Source organism: Cucumis sativus, chromosome 6 (assembly GCF_000004075.3).
Source record: "Cucumis sativus cultivar 9930 chromosome 6, Cucumber_9930_V3, whole genome shotgun sequence".
Classification (NCBI taxonomy): domain Eukaryota; kingdom Viridiplantae; phylum Streptophyta; class Magnoliopsida; order Cucurbitales; family Cucurbitaceae; genus Cucumis; species Cucumis sativus.
Genome location: NC_026660.2, coordinates 2,161,239 through 2,184,375, shown reverse-complemented (window position 1 = coordinate 2,184,375; position 23,137 = coordinate 2,161,239). Strand labels below are relative to the sequence as shown.

The window sequence follows — 23,137 nt, the reverse complement described above, 5'->3', positions numbered from 1 at the left end:
AATATATGTATACGATAGTTCACCATATGTGCTTGATGAACTTTATAGGTTTTACTCCAATTTCTATGAGGAAATAATAAGAATGGTTTGTATTTTATTTTACGAGGAAGTATTGAATTATTTGGATTTCATTTAATCATAATGTCAAAAAGGATTGGCCAATCTTCTCCTGGTTCGTACATTGAAGTATTTGACATGGGATGGCTAACTGGAGGTGATTGGAGAATCATGCTTGAAGTGGCCTTTACATTGAGTGAAAATCACAAAATTTTCACTAAAATGAAGAAATTGGGAATGTATAGGAAGTAAAGATTGAAACAAAGCAATTATTATAAAACTCATAGTGAAAGTTTGAAACGTACGAGATAAGCAAGATAAAAAACAAGGGCCTAACAAACTTTCACTATTAGTTTTATCCCGCATCTATCTTGCAGCATCTCACACCTATCTCGCACATTTCAAACTTTCGCTATTAGTTTCAAAATCAAATTGTTACCCCTCCTAAGCTATTTAAAGTGATTCTATGCAAGTTTAGTAAGTTTATTAGGTCCTCATGTTTTATCTCGCACGCATCTCACATCTATCTCGTAGCATCTCACACACATTTCAAACTTTCACTATGAGTTTTAAAATCAAATTGTTATCCTTCCCAAGGAATTTAGAGTGATTCTATGTACATGTTTCGTAAGTGTCTTAGACCCTTATGTTTTATCTCGCACGTATCTCACACGGATCTCACACATTTCAACTTTCACTATGAATTGGATTCAACATCCACGGTTCTTGGTGATCAAATCTTGAGAATATAATACTCTTCCACTAAAGAAAACTTTCTAATTCAACGTGATTGACAAAAGAATTAAAAAGAAAAAAGAAAAACACTTTTAACTTAAAGTACTAAAGCTCTTGCAATTATAGATTTATATAACATTACAATTGACAATTCCATTTTAGAACATGTAAGTAACTAAGGGAATAAGTACATAAGAGTAGCATAGCTTATATAGTCATTAAAATTGACTTAACATCTCAAAGATAATAATAGTTGGATATGAAATTTTAATGTTATAATTACCTAGAGGACAAAAGTCATCATACAAAAACACCTACTGGAAATAGTGTTATACTCTTCCTAATTATGTATCTAAATGCCAAGAATATCACTAGCAAAGACCATTCGTTATTTTAATTCTTGTGACTATTTTATACACAAACTGGAGGCATCAAATATAAGAAAGGTCAGATTTCAAAGTTTCTGCTTAATACAAAATAATGTTCATATTTGCTTCTCCTTCAATGGACAATTGAAAACATATATAAATTTGTTGGAGCTGGAACAAATAAAATACAACTCCGATGGGTTGTATGCAACAACCATGATTGAGATAAGACTTGATAAAAACTATAGAAACAGTTTGTGATAACTTGCTCCCATTGAAGTTTGCAAGTTTTAAAACCTTCTAATTATTGTAGTTGTATTAAAAAATACACAAGTTTGGTAACAACTATCTAATTTTGTGGATGATCTCTACCATGAAAAGACAAAGAAACCTTACAACTTTTACAACTTACCTTTGATAAGTATGATGTGTCCAATGTTAAGAGGCAATCAATTCATAAGGAAAATTCCATAAAATTTATAAAATAGTATTGGGTCAACTACCAATTTTAAAGTGGTCTTTTGAAAAAGAGCAAATTGTTTTGTTTTTTCAAAAATGGCAAAACGAAAAATAAAAGTACAATCAACAAGAACTTGCAAAATCCCAAAATACCCATCCCTATGTCTAAGGTACTTTCTTAAGTTAAAATAAAATAAGTACATTGAAACATAATTATAACTACATACTACCCATTATCTTCCATTTTACGATTCTCCATCTTCCTTCATCTCCATTTTTTATTTTTCTTTTTCGATCTCATATTCTTCAAGCGGGCAAACCCTAGTATTTCCACTTTGAAGTGGGCAAACTCATATCTCCACCCTTCCTTTTGCAAGTTACTGTTCCATTTGAAGTTTTAATTACATCTTCAATTTCATCATGCATTTTCAAGAAGAAAAATATAAACATTTGAAGCAAGCAAACACTATCTTCATTTTCCATCTTCTATCGATTCATAAAGCAAGAAGAAGTGTACAACTGCAATCTCAAACGCTTGGGATGAAAGAACAAAAACCTTCACTCACACAAACAAAAGTATAAAAGTTGCATATTCTTTGTCTCTTAGGGGAAATTTTAGATGATGTTTTTAATTATTTATTTAATAAAATGTAGATGAAATTTTAAAGATTTTAACTAAAAACACAATATTTTAGTCTATTGTATTGAAGAAAAAAAATTAATTTTTAAAAATAAATTAAGATACTAATTCTAATTTCTAAATTAAAAATTCAATTTCAAAGAATAAATTAAGATCTACTACGAAAACTAATTTTAATTTTCAAATTATTAAAGGTTGAAACATTCACCCAATTAAGGTTAGTTTGAAATAAAAAGGGTTGAGATTTAATTTCATTATTTTGAGATTTAACAATTAATGTTATTTGTTGAGATTCTCCTATTTTGAAAAGTAATAATTTTGTTATTTTGAAATTTTCAATTAAGATAATCGGTAAACAAATCAATGGTTAAGATTCTCCCAAATTCACAATAATAATTTAGTTAATTTGATATTCGATCCATTAAAGTTATTTTGAAATAAATATGTTGGTGAGATTCTCCAAAATGAAAACTAATTATTTGGTTATTTCGAAATTAGTAAAATGGAATAAATTTGTTAAAATGTTCAAACAATGAGTGAAAGAAGTTATGATATGGGTTGCTATATATTTGCCACGTCCAAAATAATTAAAGGCTCGTAAATAGTGAGTTTTTGTCAAAAGATTGATTTAGAATTCTTTTATATGAAAATATATTGTTGGGATTCAAATAATTGATTTGCTTATTGACGTGATTGACTGCAGCTTATTGAGATAGCTTTTGATTTATCAACCAGTTTGGTTGAAGGTATGATGATTATCTTCTAATATATCAATTTACATTGAAGATAGTCGTATATAATAAACGTGAAGACCATATGATTGAGGAGTCAATTTACTAATTTAGAGGGAGCCTAAACTTGTCTTCGAAGAGATTCACAATTACCTTCTTCAAAGGGAGTCCGAGTTTATTTTTTAAGACGTGATGATAACTTATTAAAGTTACAAACATTTGAATCTCAATAATATTTCTTATTTGAGTAAAAGAGCCCTCTACACGTATGTCGTATTTGTCAAACTGAATTATCAAAGTTTTATCTATTACTTGTCTTTATCCTTTGGCTATTAAAATTATTTTGACTATCTTATGTTTTCATACTGTACACAGAAAAGAATTGTAGTTTGAGAATGTTGATATTTTAGTATTTTATAAAATATGGACGTGCAAAAGAAAAAAATCCATTAACCAATGAATTTTCAAGGCACCAAGTTAAATTTCTTTAGAAACTTCCTCTCTCGTGAAATTTTCTTAGAGAGTTCCTCTCTCATAAATATGTCAGAAAAGTCTTTTTTTCGGCCTTGGAGCAGTAGGTTTATTCAATCAATGAAGCCTACCTCACCACATATGACTAATTCAATGGTTGATATTTCACAATTCTGAAAACTTCATTTATATATACCCATTATCTTTTCTTCAATTTACCTTATGTGCTTTTAAATCTCTCTTCAACCTCCTCCTCCTTCTTCTTCAACTTTAACAAAAATACAGAAGATTTTGATCCAAAATAATCCAATGGATACGAAGCACAAAGAAATGCAGTTCCTTGGAGCCTTCCAAATCTTCAAAGAAACCTACAAAATTATCAGCAAAAACAAGAAAATATTTGCCATGGCAGCACTTTGCTTCATCCACCCTCTAAACTTCATTCTTTCAGGCCTCTTGTTGACCTTGAATGACATCCTAAGAAACCTCCATGATTATGGGAATACATCACATCTCTTCTCAAGCAATTATATGTCCACCGTTTGGCCCTTCCACATCATATCCATCATTTTCCTCTTTGGTTTTTCTATCTCATCCACCGCCGGTGTGTCTCAAACCGTTGCCGCCTTATACACCGGCCAAAAACCGTCCATTAAGGACACAATGAGCGTGGTAGTCAAGGTTTGGAAGCGTCTTCTCGTCACGAATCTTTGTGTTATTCTGGTTTTCTTGATATATCATATGATCGTTGGACTTGCTTTGTTCATCATTATTTTGCCATTAGGAACAGTTGATAGAACAACTTTGGGTGTGGCTTTTGTTTTTTATTTTGTTGGGTTGTTGTATTTGGTAGTGGTGTTACAATTGGCTGGTGTTGTTTCTGTGTTGGAAGAGTCTCGTGGGTTTAAAGCCATGGCGAAGAGTAGGTTGCTCTTGAAGGAAAATATGGTATCTGCGACAGTCATCGTGTTGGCGATTTCTTCTGGCTTTGGGATTTTACTATGGCTAAAGTCTCTTACTAGAATGATGCTTTTTTCGCCGTCGGTCGCTATCTGGATGCATGTGTTGGCCACCTTGTCATTAGACTTGTGGGTTTTGGTTTTCCTATTATGGAGTCTTGTATCAGAGACGATGTTCTATTTTGTGTGTAAATCGTATAACCATGAGAGTATCGACATGTCGACTGTCTCAGATCATGATCCAATTCTTTTAGAAATCCGAGAGTATTAATATTGTCGATTTGTATGTGACATAAATATATGTATACGATAGTTCACCGTATGTGCTTGATGAACTTTATAGGTTTTACTCCAATTTCTATGAGAAAATAATAAGAATGGTTTGTATTTTATTTTACGAGAAAGTATTGAATTATTTGGATTTCATTTAATCATAATGTCAAAAAGGATTGGCCAATCTTCTCATGGTTCGTACATTGAAGTATTTGACATGGGATGGCTAACTGGAGGTGATTGGAGAATCATGCTTGAAGTGGCCTTTACTTTGAGTGAAAATCACAAAATTTTCACTAAAATGAAGAAATTGGGAATGTATAAGAAATAAAGATTGAAACCTAGATTTAAGTTCTTTAACTAAATAATGTATTATCTACTGCATTCATCAAGATTAAGGAGGAAGGTAGTTTTATTAATAGGGAGAGATATGTAGAGTGTTGAGATTGTCATAGTGCGGTGGAGGGTTGTCGAGGTCTCGAAAGAAAAAGGCAATCCATGTGCGTTTATCAGATGTGCTTGCCATGGCATGATACTTGGCCTCTGCTCTTAATCTTGCAAAGGTTGTTTGTTTCTTGGAGGAAGTTTGATCCAAAATAGACCTAAAAGCTTGTGCTGCTGTGCCTTGTTTGGTGCATATGGTTCAATCTCTTCAATCTCTGCATCACAAAATACATAAAGATTAGAAATACTATTTCTCAAAATGGGGAGACCGTCATTTATGGTTTCTTGTATGTATCTACAAAATTATTTGTTTGACAACTTGTATATCTTTCTTAGGAGTTTAAAGTTGTTGACAAACATAATATTCACAGATTGTGAGAGGTCAGGGCATGTAAATGTCAAATATTACCGTGAGTCCAACTAAGCTATGGTAAGTTTGAGCATCAGTATGACTACTATTGGAAGAATGAGTAAGGGTGGTAACAGTCATTGGGTACTAACTTTGGAGTCCTTCAACATATAACTTTTAATGAGTATTTCTTTGGCATATTTGTTTTGACATAGAAAAAGACCTTGTGAGTTCTAACTACTTCTATTACATGGAAGTAATGGAGAGAGGACCAAGGTCTTTTAAAGCCAATTATTTGCCTAGGCTAGTGATGAGTTTTTAGATTTCAACCCGGTTCATAGTGAATGATAATTGTTAGAAGAGAAATGAAACGTGGATCTAACTTAAATATACATTCGTACACGTTTAGAAAACGTAACACTAGAATTTCAATGGTTAACAAACTATATAAATATTACTTAATCTTCGTAACTTCTAAAAACTCTGCAAAAAATCTCAATGGACACAATTGGTTATAAAAACCAAAGTTACAAATCAATTTAATTGTAAAACCTTCAAATTTTCATTAATAATATGAAACCTTTCATATTTTCAACAACCCTTAAACTTGATTTTTTACATTAAGTAAACTTCTTATTTTGATATAACTTTTCAATTTGAGGGGCTTATTTCACCAATAAAAAATACCCGTAGTGTTCTTTCGATCATCCAAGTCACTACTTCAATCACTATCACAATAACCAACGATATCAAAATGGCTAGAAGAGACATAGTAAAGACAATACCCAATTGTCCTTTTGATGTGATGAGCTTATAAGTATCTTCTTTGCCATTTTGCAATGTGTTATTGACGATGTCTCCATAAATTGACTAATAATTCAAACTAGATAAAGAATATCTGATCTTGTGCATGTTAAGTATCTCAAACGTCCAACCAAGCGTTTGAAATATTTTGATATTTACCATTTCAGACTAATTCAAACTTTTGTCTATCTCTTGCTAATGAACAACTTCTCGTTTCAGAGATTGTTCTCTTTTACTATTTCTTTCTTGTTGATTTTCAAAATCTGGGCTTTCAATTTCTTCATTGAGTTAGCAATTGACTCCACCTCAATTTGAGTAGCATCATATCCGAAAAACATACATCTCCCTCCCTCGGACTTTAACTTTCCTTGATTTTTGATGCACATATGGCCTAGATACCCAAACACTCTAAGATGTTCTAATTTTGGAGGGTTGCCAAACCATTTTTCTTCTCGATTTAGAAAACTTAATTGAAGTATGAGGACATCAGTCAAGAGTATAACAAGTATATACCACAGCCTCTACCTAAAATTTCTCAGTTAATAAAGCATCGGATAATTGACATCTTACTCTTTCCATGATAGTACTGTTTAGCCTCTGAGCTAAAACATTTTGTTGTGGAGTGTAACAAACTGTGTGCTATGCCTCTTAATCCTCTCATCTTTGTAAAATTGATTGAACTCATGGATCTATCTATATCTATATGTAAAATTGAAACATTAAAGACGTATATTAGCTAAAACATTTTGATTTATATGATGAGGGTGCTACAAATGTACTGGTGTAACGAATTGCGTTGGTGATGACTGAAGGAGAACAGTCACTGGCTTCTAACAAAGAAGAAGATTAACCAAAAGATAATTCCCAAGGAAACACTTCACGAAGAGATGAAAAGAAATTGATTATTAAAACAAAGCAATTGAGAATAATGTTGTAAGGTAATAAGAGAGAGAGAGAGAAGTACAGCACAAGATTTTAGTGGTTCAACTGATAAGTCTACATCCACCATGAAGGAGAGGGCTCAAGAATTTAATACAGAATGAATAAAAGACACTCAAGCATTTAACTACAGCGTAACATTATAAGCAAGTAGCTAACTAGAGTTGAGAAAGGGATTTGTTGGCTTCAATATTTGGAGAAATCTCAATACATCTAGTACCGATCGCACTTTTTCTTATTATCTATAATTCAACCTAAAACTTAATGATAAAATACATTATACGAACTTCCCATAAATGTATAATATGAATCAATGTTTGAATTTTGAAGATAATAATGACACTTTTGATATAAAAAAAAATGCACAAACAGTTTGCAAAGACACACCAATTAATTCTAACGATATTCAATACAATCGTTTGAATATTAAAAAATGAAAAACAGAAACAAGGATCAGGCAAACAATGACCACCAAACAGTGTCAATATAACCTATTTTTATTTGCCCACATGTCATACGGAGGGGAAATAGATTACATATTGACCAAAAATTCCATAAGATGGGACAACCATTAGAGTATAAGCATTATTTTTTGTCTTATAAAACCAAACCCTATTTGCTTTATATGTAAAGTTGAGGAAAAACATCATAGGACAAAGAATGATTTGGAATTGAGTTTCAACTTCTTCTTCAAAACCTTCGATTTTACAGTGTGGACCCTAAACATCAACAAACAGCCACACTATATTAGTCAATAAAATCATGATCTTGGGTTTCACATGAACATGTAACTCTTTTCAAGGTTTCAAATTCTTTTGATTGCTAAAATTTTGACTATTTTGATTTAGTTCTTAAACAATATACTTCAAAGATCATAAGGTGATTCAGGACGATCTAATAAAAAGTAAAAATTATACCCGGTTGTATACCTATTTTGTTTATTGTTTTTTAGTTTTTTAAATCTAAGCTTATAAACATTCATTCAATTTACTTTCAACTTCATGCTTTGTAATGATATAATTGTTACCAATATTTTCTTTAAAAATCAATATAAAGAAAACCTTGACGTTTGGCTATATTGTAAGTTGTTTATAAAGATCTAAAATTATGTTAAAACAGTTTAGGTCAAGAAGCATCAAGTTAGTATTTTGGAAAAAAGATTAAAAACATATTGATCTTGCACTAATTCATTATATTTGAAAAACACTTAAACATTGTGATGTTAGAAAATGAACAATACCTCAGCAAGAACAATCTCCTTAGATGCAATTGAGAATTTGACTCGAGAATTTGTTACATCAACACAAACGACTGACACATAAACAAGTTGTTAAAAAAATTATAGCGCAAGTCGGTGCCTCCAACGGGCCCTTTCTGTACTATATTCTCCAAACTCTGTTATACAATTAATTAAATAGATATATCAAAGGAAGAAGAAGAAGAAGAAGATTATCAATTACTTGAATCATTTTGGAAGATAGGTAACTCTTTAATAATTCGTCTTAATGCCTTAGATTTAACTATGAAATATTTTCCTTCGTCAAGTTCATGTTGGCCAATTTGATTGTCTTCTGCTTGGGGAGGTGACAATGCCAATTCATGATGCAAAGGTTGGATTTCGCCTAAAAAACAAACCATATATTTCGAATTAATTAGATTAAACCATAAACTATAAAGAAAATAAAAGATTAAGAGAAAAATCTGCCACAAAACAATCAAGATAATTATTATGTGACAACATTGTTCTCACAATATATACATAAAAAAAATAATAGTAGTCTAAAATGTTGATCAAGAAATGACAAGAATTGATCATGCAATTTTAGAAGCAAATTAAAAGATTGAAAGAAAAATATACTTACTTGAAGGAGTATCAAATCTAAGGATTATTTGGTTTGTTTTGTCCAAAAGATGGATTGTCATTGAAGCAAAACTTCCACCATCCAATATAGCATCATGGAAGGATTCAAGGGAAACCTTAGAACTATGATCATGATCAACGGAAAAACTAGTGAACCATTGTGGCGACAATTGTAGCGTTGCGATGAAGCGAGGGGAACGGTGAGAGGAAATTATGAAGAATTTCGAAGGCGTGAATTTCACATCAGCATCGTCGAAGGAAATTTGAGCAAAAAAGGAGGTTGCGTCAAGAAGAGGATCAAAGTTTGTAAGCTTGACCAAGAACATGGTGGTGTAGTAAATGTGAAAATGAAGGGGAATGGCTTTGCCTTTTCTTTTATAAACACCTCTTAATACATTGTGATGCATTCAATATATACTAAGTTTTAATGTCAAGAATTAATTACTATATATTTACTATGAAAAAGATTAAAAACAAAGGTAGTTATAAATGTAATCTTTATAATTATTTCATATATCCAACGATTATGAATACAACGACTAGCTACTGAATCTTATATTTAGGCCAATAATATCAAATCATGAGAATGAGAGTTAGAGTTGGTGTGTGAGTTTTCTTATAGGGGCGAATAAAAATTAGAAGGGAACGACTTAGAAAGGGGAAGCAATCTTTTACAAGCTTATTTTAAAAAAACTAAAAGGTTAATTTTTAAAAATGGTTTAGTTTAGTATTTGTTGTGATTTAAAATTTAGTATATTTTCGTTCAACTAACAAATGAACCTAACTCAACTAACAAATGACAATTATATTTACCACAGAATCTTTAGTTTGAATCTTTTTACTTTCTATTATATATACCAAAAGAAAAATTTATAGTAATAGCAATATGGTTGAATTTCTAGCTAATTTTTAGTTTTTAAAGTTTAGGTTAGTTTTTGAAAAAATTGAGGACAAGCAAAATAAAAAAATAATAATAAAAAGAAGGGTTTATATGTTTAGTTTACAAAATCCAAAAATTAAAAAAAAAAAGATTACTAAACAATGGAGCCTAGGCCTTATTTGATGATCATATTCGAATTTTTTGACTTTTGGCTTTTTCAGTTTTCAATTTTTGGTTTTCTATTTTTAAAAAACAAAAATCACATAGGTTTAATATATAATTTTTTAAAATAAAATAAAAAGGAATCTTTTCTTTTTTGCAAAAATAGCAAAAGAAAAATAAGAATTATGATAATAGAGCTCATGTCACAACATTTTCTAAATTTACAAAAATAGCAAATTTAAAAGTGATGATCCCCGAAAACTCTATGATTACTGTTTGATAGTCGTTTGATATCACTAATTTTGACATGTTCGCAATATGCAAAAAATTAGTGCCATTAGATCTTTTTAAAAAATTGAATATGAGAATATGGCAAAATTAATTGCATGAGCTGGTAATTTAATTGCAAATATGCGAATATGCAAAAAAAATTGTCTAATTCAACTCATGTGAATATGCAAATATAGCTCATGTAAAAAGTTAGAGCTGTTTTTTTCATAAATGTTTTTGTCATTTGATACAATTTTTCAAATAACAAACCAAACTTATTTAATAACTATTTTTTGGGTTTTCAATTTTTCGAATATGCACTCGTATGAATCAAAGGACAATCCCTAGTGAACATGAGTTCATAATAGATTTAGGATTAAGACAAAGTTACCTATGTTATTCTAATAAAATAAAAACCTAACTAGTTAATAGAATTATATCTAATGGTTACTATTCTGTGGTCCGATCTTGTACAAACTCATTGCACAAGATACGTTTATTCACATTTCACCTAAACGAACTTGTTGGATCATTACATTTGTATCAAATACAAAGTGAGTAGTATCCATAGTGTTATTGGGATAAGGTACCCAACCTTATCTCTATACCATAGATCCTTTAACATGTATTTCGAACATTGATCCATGTATGTCTCTACATACATTTATTGGATTTATGGTTAGGGTTTTAGCTTATTGGATTTAGGTTATTAAGACAAAATGCATAATATAGTTAATAACGTTTATTGAAATTATAATAATAAGACTTTCTTAATAACGGTGAATGTATTACATTTATTATTTATGAGTTTTAGGACATAAAACTCAAGATCTATGACATTAAATAAGTGAACGATGAGACACTATACGAGTATTGAAAGCGCTCCAAACTCTTCTGTTCAAGTTTTTGTATGATCAGATCTCTCGGTTACACTTTGATATAGTATTTCTACGATGGGCTTGTCTCCAGTGACATAAGTACAATCGATGTAGTTGTGGAAGGGACCTTGATGAATAAAATCCGTACAAAGGCTATATAGTTTTGATTTTCACCAAGGCTCCTAATGGATAGTAATTCGGGACTAGAGATCATGTCTTCCTGTCCTACGCATCATCACGGGTAGTAAGTGAGTTTAGATATGAACTTGTTGAACTAACAACTCTTGTGATGAACTATGTTGGAAATCCGCAAGCTGGGAGACCTTTCAATTACAATCGTTTGGTAGGCCAAGGAAAAGAAAGTGGTCAGGGGTGTGGTAGTTCTAGTATGTCTCTAGAGGATATAATGAAGCGTTTAGCTTATACTACTTTGCAATTGAAACAGAACCAAGATACTACATATGCAGAGCTCGGCCACCCAGGTGGCTAAGTTGGCCAATACTGTCAGCATACTTGATATCCAATATGAAAAACTTCATTTCCAACTAGTATTGAATGTGAGGAAATGTTAGTGTCATCTTCAACTTATACTCTATTGAGAGTCCTACATCGTTAACCTCTTAGCATGTTGAGGAGTATGATATTCAAGAGACTACTTTATCAACTCATCTAGGAGATGAGGAGTAAGATTTAATCCTCCCTTTGGTTTAGATCCTCCTACTCCTGTTGCTCTTTTCCCTAACAGGTTAGCTATCGTTAAGTAAGTTATGTAAAATGAGGAAGTGAAGTTTGTCCAGTCCTCTAGTAAGAATTCATGGGTTTAAGGTTCCTTCTGATGAGATCAAACAAGGGGTCATTATTCGAGGTAACGTTCGTATGAAGCATGATGATCCAAGTACGTTTTCTATTCCCTATTCTAAATAGGGTAATTTACAAAATTTTAGCATGCTACACAAGAAGATATAATCACAAAAGGGGTCGAAAAAGCATAGTAGTCAAAGATCATTCGATATTTTATGCTAGACAGAACAAGCATTAACTTCAATATTTATGCTTTATATTAACCTGATACAAGGGGCTCATACAATCAATTCAAGTTGGATGAGATGCGAAATAGAACTAGCTGAAATTTTGGGTGTAGCGTCCGCTTGTGAAGGTGATAATCAAATTGTTTTTGGATATTGATGATCAACAATTTGAACATTTTTTTTTTTTTTTGAAGATGTTGAGATATACAAGCTGCTCATTTTTTGGATATAGAAGTAAAATGTTGATATAGGGGTATAGAATGCTCCTTTGGTAAATTTTGGAGTGATGTGTTTTTTGGTTTAGAGATATATTTGTCCGTATTGGATATCGAGATAGAATATTGTTCATATAGTAAATTTTAGATGTGTTATTAATTTGGGCTACATATGCATATATTGTTTATATATATATATATAGGACATGGACTTTGTTATAAATTTTATAGGTTGTTGTAAGTACATGACCAACTATATGTCCAAGGAATTATATATTTAATTTGTTAGTGTACAATTAGATGGAAAGTTGAATTAGTTGATGAAGCTTAAATACTCCAACTAATACATGTGTTATTTATAAGATAAATGATGGAAAGCTTAAATTCTTATTTATTTGTTGTATGGGTTGATTATATAGGTATTTCAAATTCTACAATTATTTTTCAAAAAGTGTTTCACGTGCAAAATTGTATTAAGTATAAATTAAATGACAACTTTTTCAGTGTCAAGAAGACTTTCGATTTAATAGGTATAATATATGTCAAGGTTTAAATATTCTTGATCACTAATAAATATAAAAAATCTAAATACTTAATTGATACATAAAACAAGTCAATTGATCTTATATACTTGACATTTATAACGTATCAAATACATTTCAACTTGACGATGCTTAATTATACTCACTCACAAATATTTCTCTGGTTTATGAGATGAAAATACTTGATGTATTAAAAAACGTCAAAAAGACATATCCTTGCAATTGCAAAAAAAATGTCAAGCAATCAAACTTTTGACACACTGATATGATAAGAATATAAGGATGTATGTATATTCACTAAAGGTCCAAAGATTATTACATTTTACATTGTAATATTTTTGACTCAAAGTAGGATTGAAATGATTGAATGGAAGACAATCAAGAATTTTCATATTACTTCTAAAATTTGCTATCAATCTTGTACTCTTAGCAATAATAAACAGGAATTTGGCATTTCAATCCTATATTATCGGAGAAAAATATTTCAATGACTACTCTTCTATTTGATTCTATTATTCTTATTTTTAGTACCTAAAAGGTTTGTTTTAAAAAAAAATAGATGTTTTAAATTTTTATAAAGACAACAAGATTATACTTTTTATAAACCCCATTATCAGAAATCTGCAAACAAAACTCACACCATGTTCTTAGTTAGGCTTAAAAACTTTGAACCTTTTTTTCATGCAACTTCTCGTCTTGCTCTAATTGCTAGAGAAGCCGATGTCAAATTCACACCATTGTTCTTTTCAATAACTGTTTCCAATCAATTCCCTCGTTTTGTTGCATATCTTGTAATGACTTACAATTGCTTCATCAATTATAAAGTCGATAATGATCATACCTCAAGAATATCCCTTGAATCTTTCCATGACGCTCTCTTGGACGGCGGAGGTTCTCCTTCAATGACTATTCATCTTCTTGCAAACATTAACCAAATGATCCTTAGATTTGAATCTTCAAGTTAGTATAATAGTATGAAACAATCTTGGATATCCAAGATTAATATCTTGTTAATTAGTTAACTTTATTCTCTCTCTTTTTATTTTCAAGAAAACACTTGATTTGTTATTTTTTAGGCCATGCCCCGCAAGTGCGTCATGAATTGTCATTGAAACCGTCGCAAGAAGAAGATCTAGGAGAAATTGATTATGCAAAATTTTTCTCAATTGATTCGAAGGCTTTAAGACGTGTTATAAGAAATTTACCCATCTTCCATGGGGACTCAAGTAAAAATTGGGTTCTTCCTTTCGTTTTACACATATATACCATTCTAAACTTTTTTTTTTTCTTTTAATAATTTTCATTTTGTTTGTTTGTCATAGTATGTGTTACTGCAACGAGGTCACAAGTCAAATTCTCTATTGCTTCTAAAGAGATTGTTCTTACCAAAGAGGTATGGTTCTAACAATACCATATTGATCTTAACTATTCTTTCTATATGCATGTTCAAATATAAATTTGCTCTTATATGAATCTTTAATTTCAAATTTGTGTTCTTTATTTTAAAGATTTGAAAGTTTTATAATATTCTTATTTATGAATAAAAAGTTGATATAAAGTTAGATGTGTTGTGCAGAATGAAGAATGTATAATTGTAGGTTACGAGGGAGAAGAAGAAACTAAAATGGGAATAAATCTAAATCCAATGTTGTTTTTTCTTAATTTCACACATGATACACTTAGGGTATGGTTCTATAAGACAACCACTTATCATGGTGCCATGGTTGTCCCATCTTTTGGATTTTATTCTCAATATGTAATCCTTTTTCCCAACTATAATTAGTTCCAATAATAATAGTATACTTTCTTGTCATTTCATTTTTCACCTTCCAAATTAACAATGAGGTTAGCAACATCAATTTATAGCTATAGATTTATTTTATTTGTAAATGTTCATGTATATATCATATTCATAGTGATTCGATTTTTCATATATTCTTTCACCGTTGGATTTTCTTGAAATAATATGGTTAAGACCGAATTTTCAACTTGGTGAAATGTTTCTCAAAAGTTTATTTTCATGCAAACACTTCCCATAAAAAATCTCTAAAACACACATATTTAATTTGTTTGTTATATATTAAAAATGTTTTTATTAATTTTAAATTATTATAAAAAGTTATTCATGGTGGTAGGACTTGGTCATTTTTTAAAAAATTATATTAGGTGATCATGGAATACATGATTTTTTTCAAAATAACGTACGTTATAATTAATCAATGAAAAGGGTATACTTAAGGAACGAAATTGTAATTAATCAACCTAATAAAATAATTTATTTCACCATTGAACATAATTTACATTTATTTGACCATTGAACGAAATTGTACATTTCTTTGACAATTATTTTATTGAATATTTGTATTTTCTCATTCATATTTTCCAGAAATATAAGATAATTATACACAAATGAATAGCTATAAAAGGAAAGAATAATATTGCATAAAGAATAAATACAAGAATAATATTGCATACAGAATAAATACAAGAATAATATTTGCTCTAATTACTGCAATATCCTCTCTCAAACTCTGCTGCCAGGTGAAATGAATTCGTCAGTTCTATTGCGTGCGTTTCTCGAAATAACTCGACACAATACACCTAGCGACCGCGTTCTTCAGTGAGCTAGGCCCGTCTTTGAAGGAATGACTTGGATCCGCTCCTGTAGTTGTAAGGCTACTTCACTCTAGCAACTTTACAAGTACTTGATTGCTCCTATATTGAAACAATGATCAAAACGTTATATCCAAACAACAAATTAAATGAAGTACTATTAATTGATTTTAAGGTAGACGACATAAATCACTTGAAACTGTCGAGTCATGTAATGATCACAAAGAAAGTGTCAATCAACTAAAAACCGATTGACCAATCTCTGACGGTGGGTTTGAATGTGCTTCTTCAGGGTCAATGTACTTCTTGAAGTGTCGATGGTTGTCTCCCCTGGATTCCTTCCACACGCTAAGCATTTGATGCTCAACAAATTGATTAAGTGCTAGATCTTGGAAATCGAGCACGAATCATTCTACAAAAGAAATAGATTTGAGAATTAGTCTTCTACATATGTATATGTTAAAAAAATTTACAAACTTACCTCTAGGCCGTCCTTGACGACCTCGATGCACTATCACAGTACATCAACACACTTCCCATTAAGTCACATATTCCACCCTAAGTCCCATGAAACACAATCTCCACAAGCACATACACAAACGTGTTTGACCATTGTGTGTTTGTATCAAATATACAATGAGTCATATCCATATATGTTACCAGAATAAGGTACCTAACCTTTATCCCTACATTATAAACCCTTTAAGTTGTATCTCTCGAACATTGTTTCCTATATGTCTCACATACAGTTAAAGACTCATCAGACAACTTCAAATATTGGTTTATTGGATTTAAGCTATTAAAACAAAACTAATAATCACTAACACTTCATTGAAATTATAAAAATAACACTTTATTAATAACGATCAACGAATTACATTTATTATCTGTGAATTTTAATACAAAAAAACCTAACAATAATAATAATAATAAAAAATAATAAAACCCACTTAGATCAATTAATCCTTCTGTGTAGTTAACGGGCTTTTTGTCTTGCTAATTCAACAACCTGACAACTTTCAATATAAAAAAGATCATCAACTTTTGTTTATTCCTACTTCAAACTTATCGATTGTTCCACTTTAATTTATTACTAATTCAACGCTTAAAAGTTATTTCATTTTGACAAGTTCTTTCTTTTCTTTCCTTTCTTTTAATTATTTATTTTCTAGGTAGACCTTGACAAGTTCATTACTGATCTCAATCCTCTATTATAAACCTTTGGGTACTCTTTCTTCTTCTCTATCTTCTCCTCTATCCTTGGGGGGAAAAAAAAAACCATGGTGTTGCTCGAAATCGTAGATATCTTTCAAGAAACCTATGAAATCATCCTCACATGGAGAAAAATTTTCAGCCAAATTGCTCTTTCATTAATTCTGCCTCTTACCTTCATTTTCTTGGCTCATATGGAGATTTCAAATCTTCTTTTTGGCAACTTCTTCTACCAAGTATCTTTTCTACACAAAAACAACCAAGATCATGATGCTCGCAAATACAATGAACTATCTGATCTCATCACCCCTAAATTGACCTTCTTTTGGCTCTTCAACATCTCTTACATAGTCTTCCTCTTCGTTTTCTCTCTCCTTTCGACCTCCGCAGTTGTTTATACGGTCGCTTGCATACACACAGGTAAGAACGAAGAAGCAACTCCACTCTCTAATTTAACTTTGTGATGAAGTTTTCAAGATTAATAATGTATTTGTTCTATTCTTTTCGAAGATGTTTTAATTTTGATCATGTGTTTTAACCCTTTTCAACTGTACCATTTTCGTTTGTGAAAACATTTTAATGAAATGATGTTTCATCATAGGTAATATCGATAATATCGAGATTTAGATTTTATAGAAATATCGATAGAAATTTTGAAAAACTTTATGAAAATGAATAATGAAAATTTGTATAATTAATTATTTATTGGAACTCTAATTGTGACATAATAATTTTTAATATAATCATCTTTTCTAGATAGTGAGACACCAATTAGATGGATATTGTAAACATGTGTAAATTTCGATCTGAGTTTAGAAATCTAGAAATAAAAGAAATGAACAAATAATTGCAAATGATGTCAAATATTAAACCATTACAACTTTAGAGAGAGATGATATAATTGCCTAATTGTAAGTTGTTTATTAGAGAGAGAGAGATCATCTTCCTCCTTCGGATGGATAACTTAGTGAAAAGTAATATTTTGGTTTGAATGAAGTAAAAGAAAAACATCTGACTACTTAAAAATGGAAATTTTGGATGGTAAAAGAAACGAAAACTCATATCTCAATTCAATCTTAGGTGAAACTATACAAAGAATGCCATAATATAACAGTAACATGCATACTTCCTAAACTGAAATTTACCACTAGATATGGTTTCAAATCATCACGCAATATTTGGTGACTTGAAATCAAAACAAAATAACAATTAGATAAAGAAAAACGGTGGAAAGTTTCGCCGTAATAACATGAGATTTGTGAAAGTTGAATGAGTTACCAAAAGTTTAGAGGAAAAATTCGGTCAACGAAAAAAAGGAAAGTTTTCTACTAATCTTCTGATTTTATATATCATTGTTTGTAGAAATCTTGAGTTGTTCTCTTTACGTTGACTTTGGTAATTACTATTTTTTTCTTCTGAAAGAAATACACAAACACTTCATTGATTGTAGTTCCTAGACTAATCTTTTGTTATCTTACAAAAATGTTATTAGTATACCAAATTGTTTTAATTTGTTCAAAGTGTTTTCGAACTTCTTATCATGAAATTGACTCCTACTCCTTTAGCATATTTTGTTGAGTTGTGTGAACTGTTTTTGTGCTGTGTTCGTTTCTTTGTCTTCGTTTCTTTCATCTTTTCTGCTCGTATGTTGATTATGTGTTGACCCGACGCTGTAAAAAATTAAATACCGTTTTGAACATTTTCTAAAATAATTATTATATGAAAAAAAGGCGTTGATAACAATTTTCATTCAAACTTCTTAACATATTCTATTGAGCATACGCAACATGTTACAATGTAAGTCGACCTTTTTGCTTCTCTATGAATTTTCTGATTCCACTTATGAACGCAGGTCGAGAGATATCTTTCAAGCAAATCATTAGCATTGTGCCCAAAGTTTGGAAACGACTTGTAGTCACGTTTTTCTGCGTTTTCGCCTCATTCTTTGTCTATAATCTGCTTGCAGTATTCGCTTTCATTTTACTTCTTTTCATTCTCCTAGTACAATATGGGCCATTCGGCGATGTCAATGGTTCAATCTTCGTCGTCTTCTTCATTCTCTACTTCATTGGCTTATTATATTTAAGTGTCATAGTTCAACTTTCGAGCGTTGTAACGGTTTTAGAAGAATCATATGGATTTAAAGCAATGGTGAAGAGTAAGGCGCTCTTGAAGGGAAACATGTTAGTAGCCACACTCATGTTGTTGCTTATCAATATCTCTTTAGTGATCATTCAACAGGCTTTTGTGAAGCTTGTGGTTCATGGAGTTTGGTTTGGAATACTTGGGAGGGGTATTTTGGGAATAGTCTGCTTGTTCTTGCTTTTGAATTTCTTCTTATGGCAGCTTGTTTTGGAGACAGTATTGTATTTTGTCTGCAAAGAACAGCACCAAGAGAATATCGACAAGTCGGCGCTATCAAATCATCTTCAAGTTTATTTGTTGAATGGATATATCCCTTTGACGCCCAAAAGTGTTGAGCTTGAAAATCGTGAAGAAGTTTGATTTGTTCAAAAGTTTGCCTGGTGGGTTTTGTTTTTTAGGTTTGATTTCCATGTTTGTTTTGTTAATTACTCATATTTGGTACATGGAATTAAGGAAAGAAGTCTTTAGAGGGTGAGAATTGGTGAACTTTAATGTTAATGCTTTCCCGTTTTAGAAGAATTATAATTGAATCACATCTTGAATCCTCCACCCGACTCCAAGGAGTTGTCAATGGAAATTTAGTAAAATAAGTACTTTTGATTATAACAGTAGTTTCCAATTGGGTTATTTTATAGCTTAGTGGATTTGGGGTTTTCAATTTCAACTTGGAGAACATATAGAATAGTTTGAAAAGGAATCCAATTTGCAATCTCCACAAACTTGTTTCCGAAAACTACATTGGTAGAAAAAAAATCACATGATCCATATTTATGTCATACATATACAAACCTATTTCAAAGACCAACAATAATTAATTAACACTGAACTTGTTAAAGGAATTTGAGCTTGATTATATGAGATAGTCTGATGTGTAGATACTCTCAGATGATGATACGATTTGTAGACGAAATAGAACATCGTCTCCAACACGAGCCTCCATAATAGGTAAACCAAAATCAACAGTAGTAATGACAAACTGCTCGATACATTCATCCACATTGCCGACGAAAAAAGCATTATCTTTGTAACAAAACCCTCTAACCATAGAAAAATCCCCAAACCCGAATAAATTGCCAACGCATTACTGTCGCCGATACCATCCTTTCCTTCAAGAGCAAACTACTCTTCGCCCATGGCTTTAAACCCACAAAACTCTTCCAAAATAGAAACAACACCAGCCAATTGTAACACCACTACCAAACACAACAACCCAACAAAGTAAAAAACGAAAGCCACACCCATTGATGTTCCATCAACTTTCCCAAATGGCAAGACAATCAAGAACAATGCAAACACAGCAATAGTATGAGAAACCAACAAAACAAAAATACCACAAAGAACTGTGACGAGAACTCGTTTACAAACATTGGCTACGACGCTCATGGTGTCCATAAATGACGGTTTGGCTGGTGTATAACGCGGCAACCGTTTGAGACACACCGGCGGTTGAGAAGATAGAGTAACCAAAAATTAATATGAGGGATAAGATGTTGGAGGGCGAAAGACGAAATGGTTGCGGGAGAAGAGATGTGATGTATTCCCATAATCATGCAGGTTTCTTAGGATGTAATTTAAGTTCTCCACGGAGGTTGAAAGAGTATAGTTCAAAGGTTGGATGAAGATAAGAGCTGCCATGGCAAAGATCCGTTTGTTTTTGTTGATGATGTTGTAAGTTTGAAAATCTCAAAGGCTCCCAAGAACATTTTTTTGTGCTTCATATCGTTTGGACTTTTTTTTGTTAGACATATTTAAATAGGAGTAGTTGCAAATTTAGCAGTTAGATTCAAAATAATTAAGAATATAGCAACATTATAAAATTTTTTGTAAATATAGCAAAATTTGTCAAATTTTATCATTGATAGAAGTCTATTAGCGATAGACCATGTTGTAAATATCGGTCTATCACCGATAGACCATACGAGTCTATCAACGATACAAGTCTATCAGCAATAGTTTTGCTATATTTACATTTTTTTTAAAATGTTGTTATATCTTTAATTATTATTCCTTAAATGGTCATCAATTACAATTACCCTTTAAAAATAATACATTTAATTAAAGTGTGGGCTATGTATGTGAATTAATAATTTATCATATTGAGTTATTTTATTAAAGTAGACCTATTATTCGATCTATTTAATTAAGGCCCAAGATTTCTAATTGAGTATGGATTAAATTGGGTATAAAATTATTCTTAGATTGATTAGGATTTAATGAGATCCTAATTGAATTAGTATATAAAGAGACTTAGGGTCATGGTCGTCAATAAACCAAAACAATAAACACTCTTAAGGAGAAATATCTCATTAAAGGCATTTAGGGTTTTGGTTGAGGAAGAGAATAGTCATTTTATAGCTATTAGACAAGAGCCATTTTACAACCATCATCAATGGAATTTGGTGTATAACTTATTCTTGACAATTTGGCATGAATGATCTTGGATTAATTTATTATATAGATTTAAAATATTTATGCCAACAAGTGGTATCAGAGCATGAATTTCACGTTAAATTGTTGGAATATATATATATATATATATATATGTTTGTTTTGTATTGATTTCTTGATTCAAGATTTGATTAATCATATTGGGGTTTCAAAATTTAATGTTTGTTTAGTTCAAGATTTGGTCAATTATATTATGGTTTTAAGTTTAATTGTTCTTGATTGAATATTTGGTTAATCATATTATGATTTTAAGTCTAATTGTTTTAGATTCAAGATTTGATTAATCATATTGTGGTTTTAAAGTTTAATGTTTCTTGATTCATTCAAGATTTGATTAATCTTGTTGTGAATTCATGTTTAATTTGATCGTGTTGATCATCTTGTGAATTAGGTTCGAATGATATAATTTTGAGATATTCACATGTTTATGTTAAAATAATTGTATTTTAATGTAATCAGTTATCAGATGAATTTTGGTAAAGATTATTTGGTGTTCTTCCTCCATTATTTTTTTACATAATAAAATTATTATTGTTGTGTCTTATATTTTAGATTGAATTGGTCAAAATAACACGTTGTCAAAGTAGATTCTATTATCAAGATTAGTTTAATTCTAAAATATAGGATGTGCTTATTCATTAATTTATACGAATAATTATCGGTCCAAAGTAAGAAAACTATTTAGCCAAATTAAGAGTACGTGTGTGGTCATGAGTAGGTGACAGTTACAAGGATTGCTCATGCGAAAAATAGTCGGTCCAAAGAAAGGCTAATTTTTTTTACAGAGTTAACTGTCAGTACTTTGATTACTACATTGAGAGTACCGTTTACGGTTGATGTCTCTACCCAATGGTTGGACATCAATGTTATGTTAGGTATCTTGTAAAAGGACTGATCCATCATATGTGTGAAACTATTTTGTCATATTTTATTTTATGACACACATTAATTGTGAGTATATCATTTATTTGCTTGTTTTTTATTTAGTTGGTCTTGCTCAAATATCTGAAAATCTAAATTCAATCCCTAAGTTGAACAGATTGAATTTCAAGATTTGGAATGAAAGCCTAGAGATACTTCTCAAGTGTATGGATCTAAACCTTGCATTAAGAACCAATAAATCTGCTTCTAATAAGGAACAATCGAATATGGCTAATATTGAGAAGTGGGAACGGTCACATCGCATGAGTTTGATGATTATTAGGCACTCCATTCGAGAGCCATTTCGGTGTTCTATCACTAAAAGTGAAAATGCCAAAAAGTTTCTTGCCAAAATTGAAAAATATTTTGCTAAAAAAGAAAAAGGGGAAGCAAGTAGTTTTTTTACTACTTTTAACTTCCATGAGGTATAAGAACAATGAAAACATAAGGGAGTACATTATGAAAATGTTTAATCTCGTTGGTAAATTAAAGCATTTGATATTGAGATAAATAAAAATTTACTCGTACATCTAGTACCTTATCTCTCTTCCTGCTTATTTGTCATATATTTCAAAGAACCCTATTTTTTGCCATTCTTTAAAAAAACATTATTTTTAAAATTTGTTTTAGTTTTTTCTATATCTAAATTTTTTAATTTATGACGGTTTTACCATCTGACATAAGCTAAGTTGAACTATAAATCTATGGGATCTGATTTCATATTAGATGAATG

General features: G+C 30.8%; 4 protein-coding genes across 4 annotated transcripts; 3 read left to right on the top strand and 1 right to left on the bottom strand.

Moving 5' to 3' along the window:
- Window positions 1–3,866: 3,866 nt before the first annotated feature.
- On the top strand, window positions 3,867–4,691 carry LOC105435982. The gene has a single exon (XM_011660083.2). It carries the CDS (start codon window positions 3,867–3,869, stop codon window positions 4,689–4,691), a length of 825 nt encoding a protein of 274 aa, XP_011658385.2.
- A 551-nt stretch (window positions 4,692–5,242) lies between these two features.
- LOC116404759 lies at window positions 5,243–9,457 on the bottom strand. Its single transcript, XM_031888127.1, has 5 exons — window positions 9,092–9,457; window positions 8,690–8,851; window positions 8,470–8,540; window positions 7,927–7,948; window positions 5,243–5,352 (listed from the first exon to the last, which is right to left on the bottom strand). The coding sequence occupies exons 1-5, from the start codon at window positions 9,414–9,416 to the stop codon at window positions 5,243–5,245; spliced, it is 690 nt and encodes a 229-aa protein (XP_031743987.1). The 5' UTR covers window positions 9,417–9,457.
- A 4,247-nt stretch (window positions 9,458–13,704) lies between these two features.
- On the top strand, window positions 13,705–14,878 carry LOC116404808. Its single transcript, XM_031888300.1, has 4 exons — window positions 13,705–14,025; window positions 14,142–14,291; window positions 14,388–14,458; window positions 14,642–14,878. Exons 1-4 carry the CDS (start codon window positions 13,707–13,709, stop codon window positions 14,846–14,848), a joined length of 747 nt encoding a protein of 248 aa, XP_031744160.1. The 5' UTR covers window positions 13,705–13,706; the 3' UTR covers window positions 14,849–14,878.
- A 1,975-nt stretch (window positions 14,879–16,853) lies between these two features.
- LOC105435981 lies at window positions 16,854–19,641 on the top strand. Its single transcript, XM_011660082.2, has 2 exons — window positions 16,854–17,310; window positions 18,743–19,641. The coding sequence occupies exons 1-2, from the start codon at window positions 16,959–16,961 to the stop codon at window positions 19,393–19,395; spliced, it is 1,005 nt and encodes a 334-aa protein (XP_011658384.1). The 5' UTR covers window positions 16,854–16,958; the 3' UTR covers window positions 19,396–19,641.
- The last annotated feature ends 3,496 nt before the right edge of the window (window positions 19,642–23,137 follow it).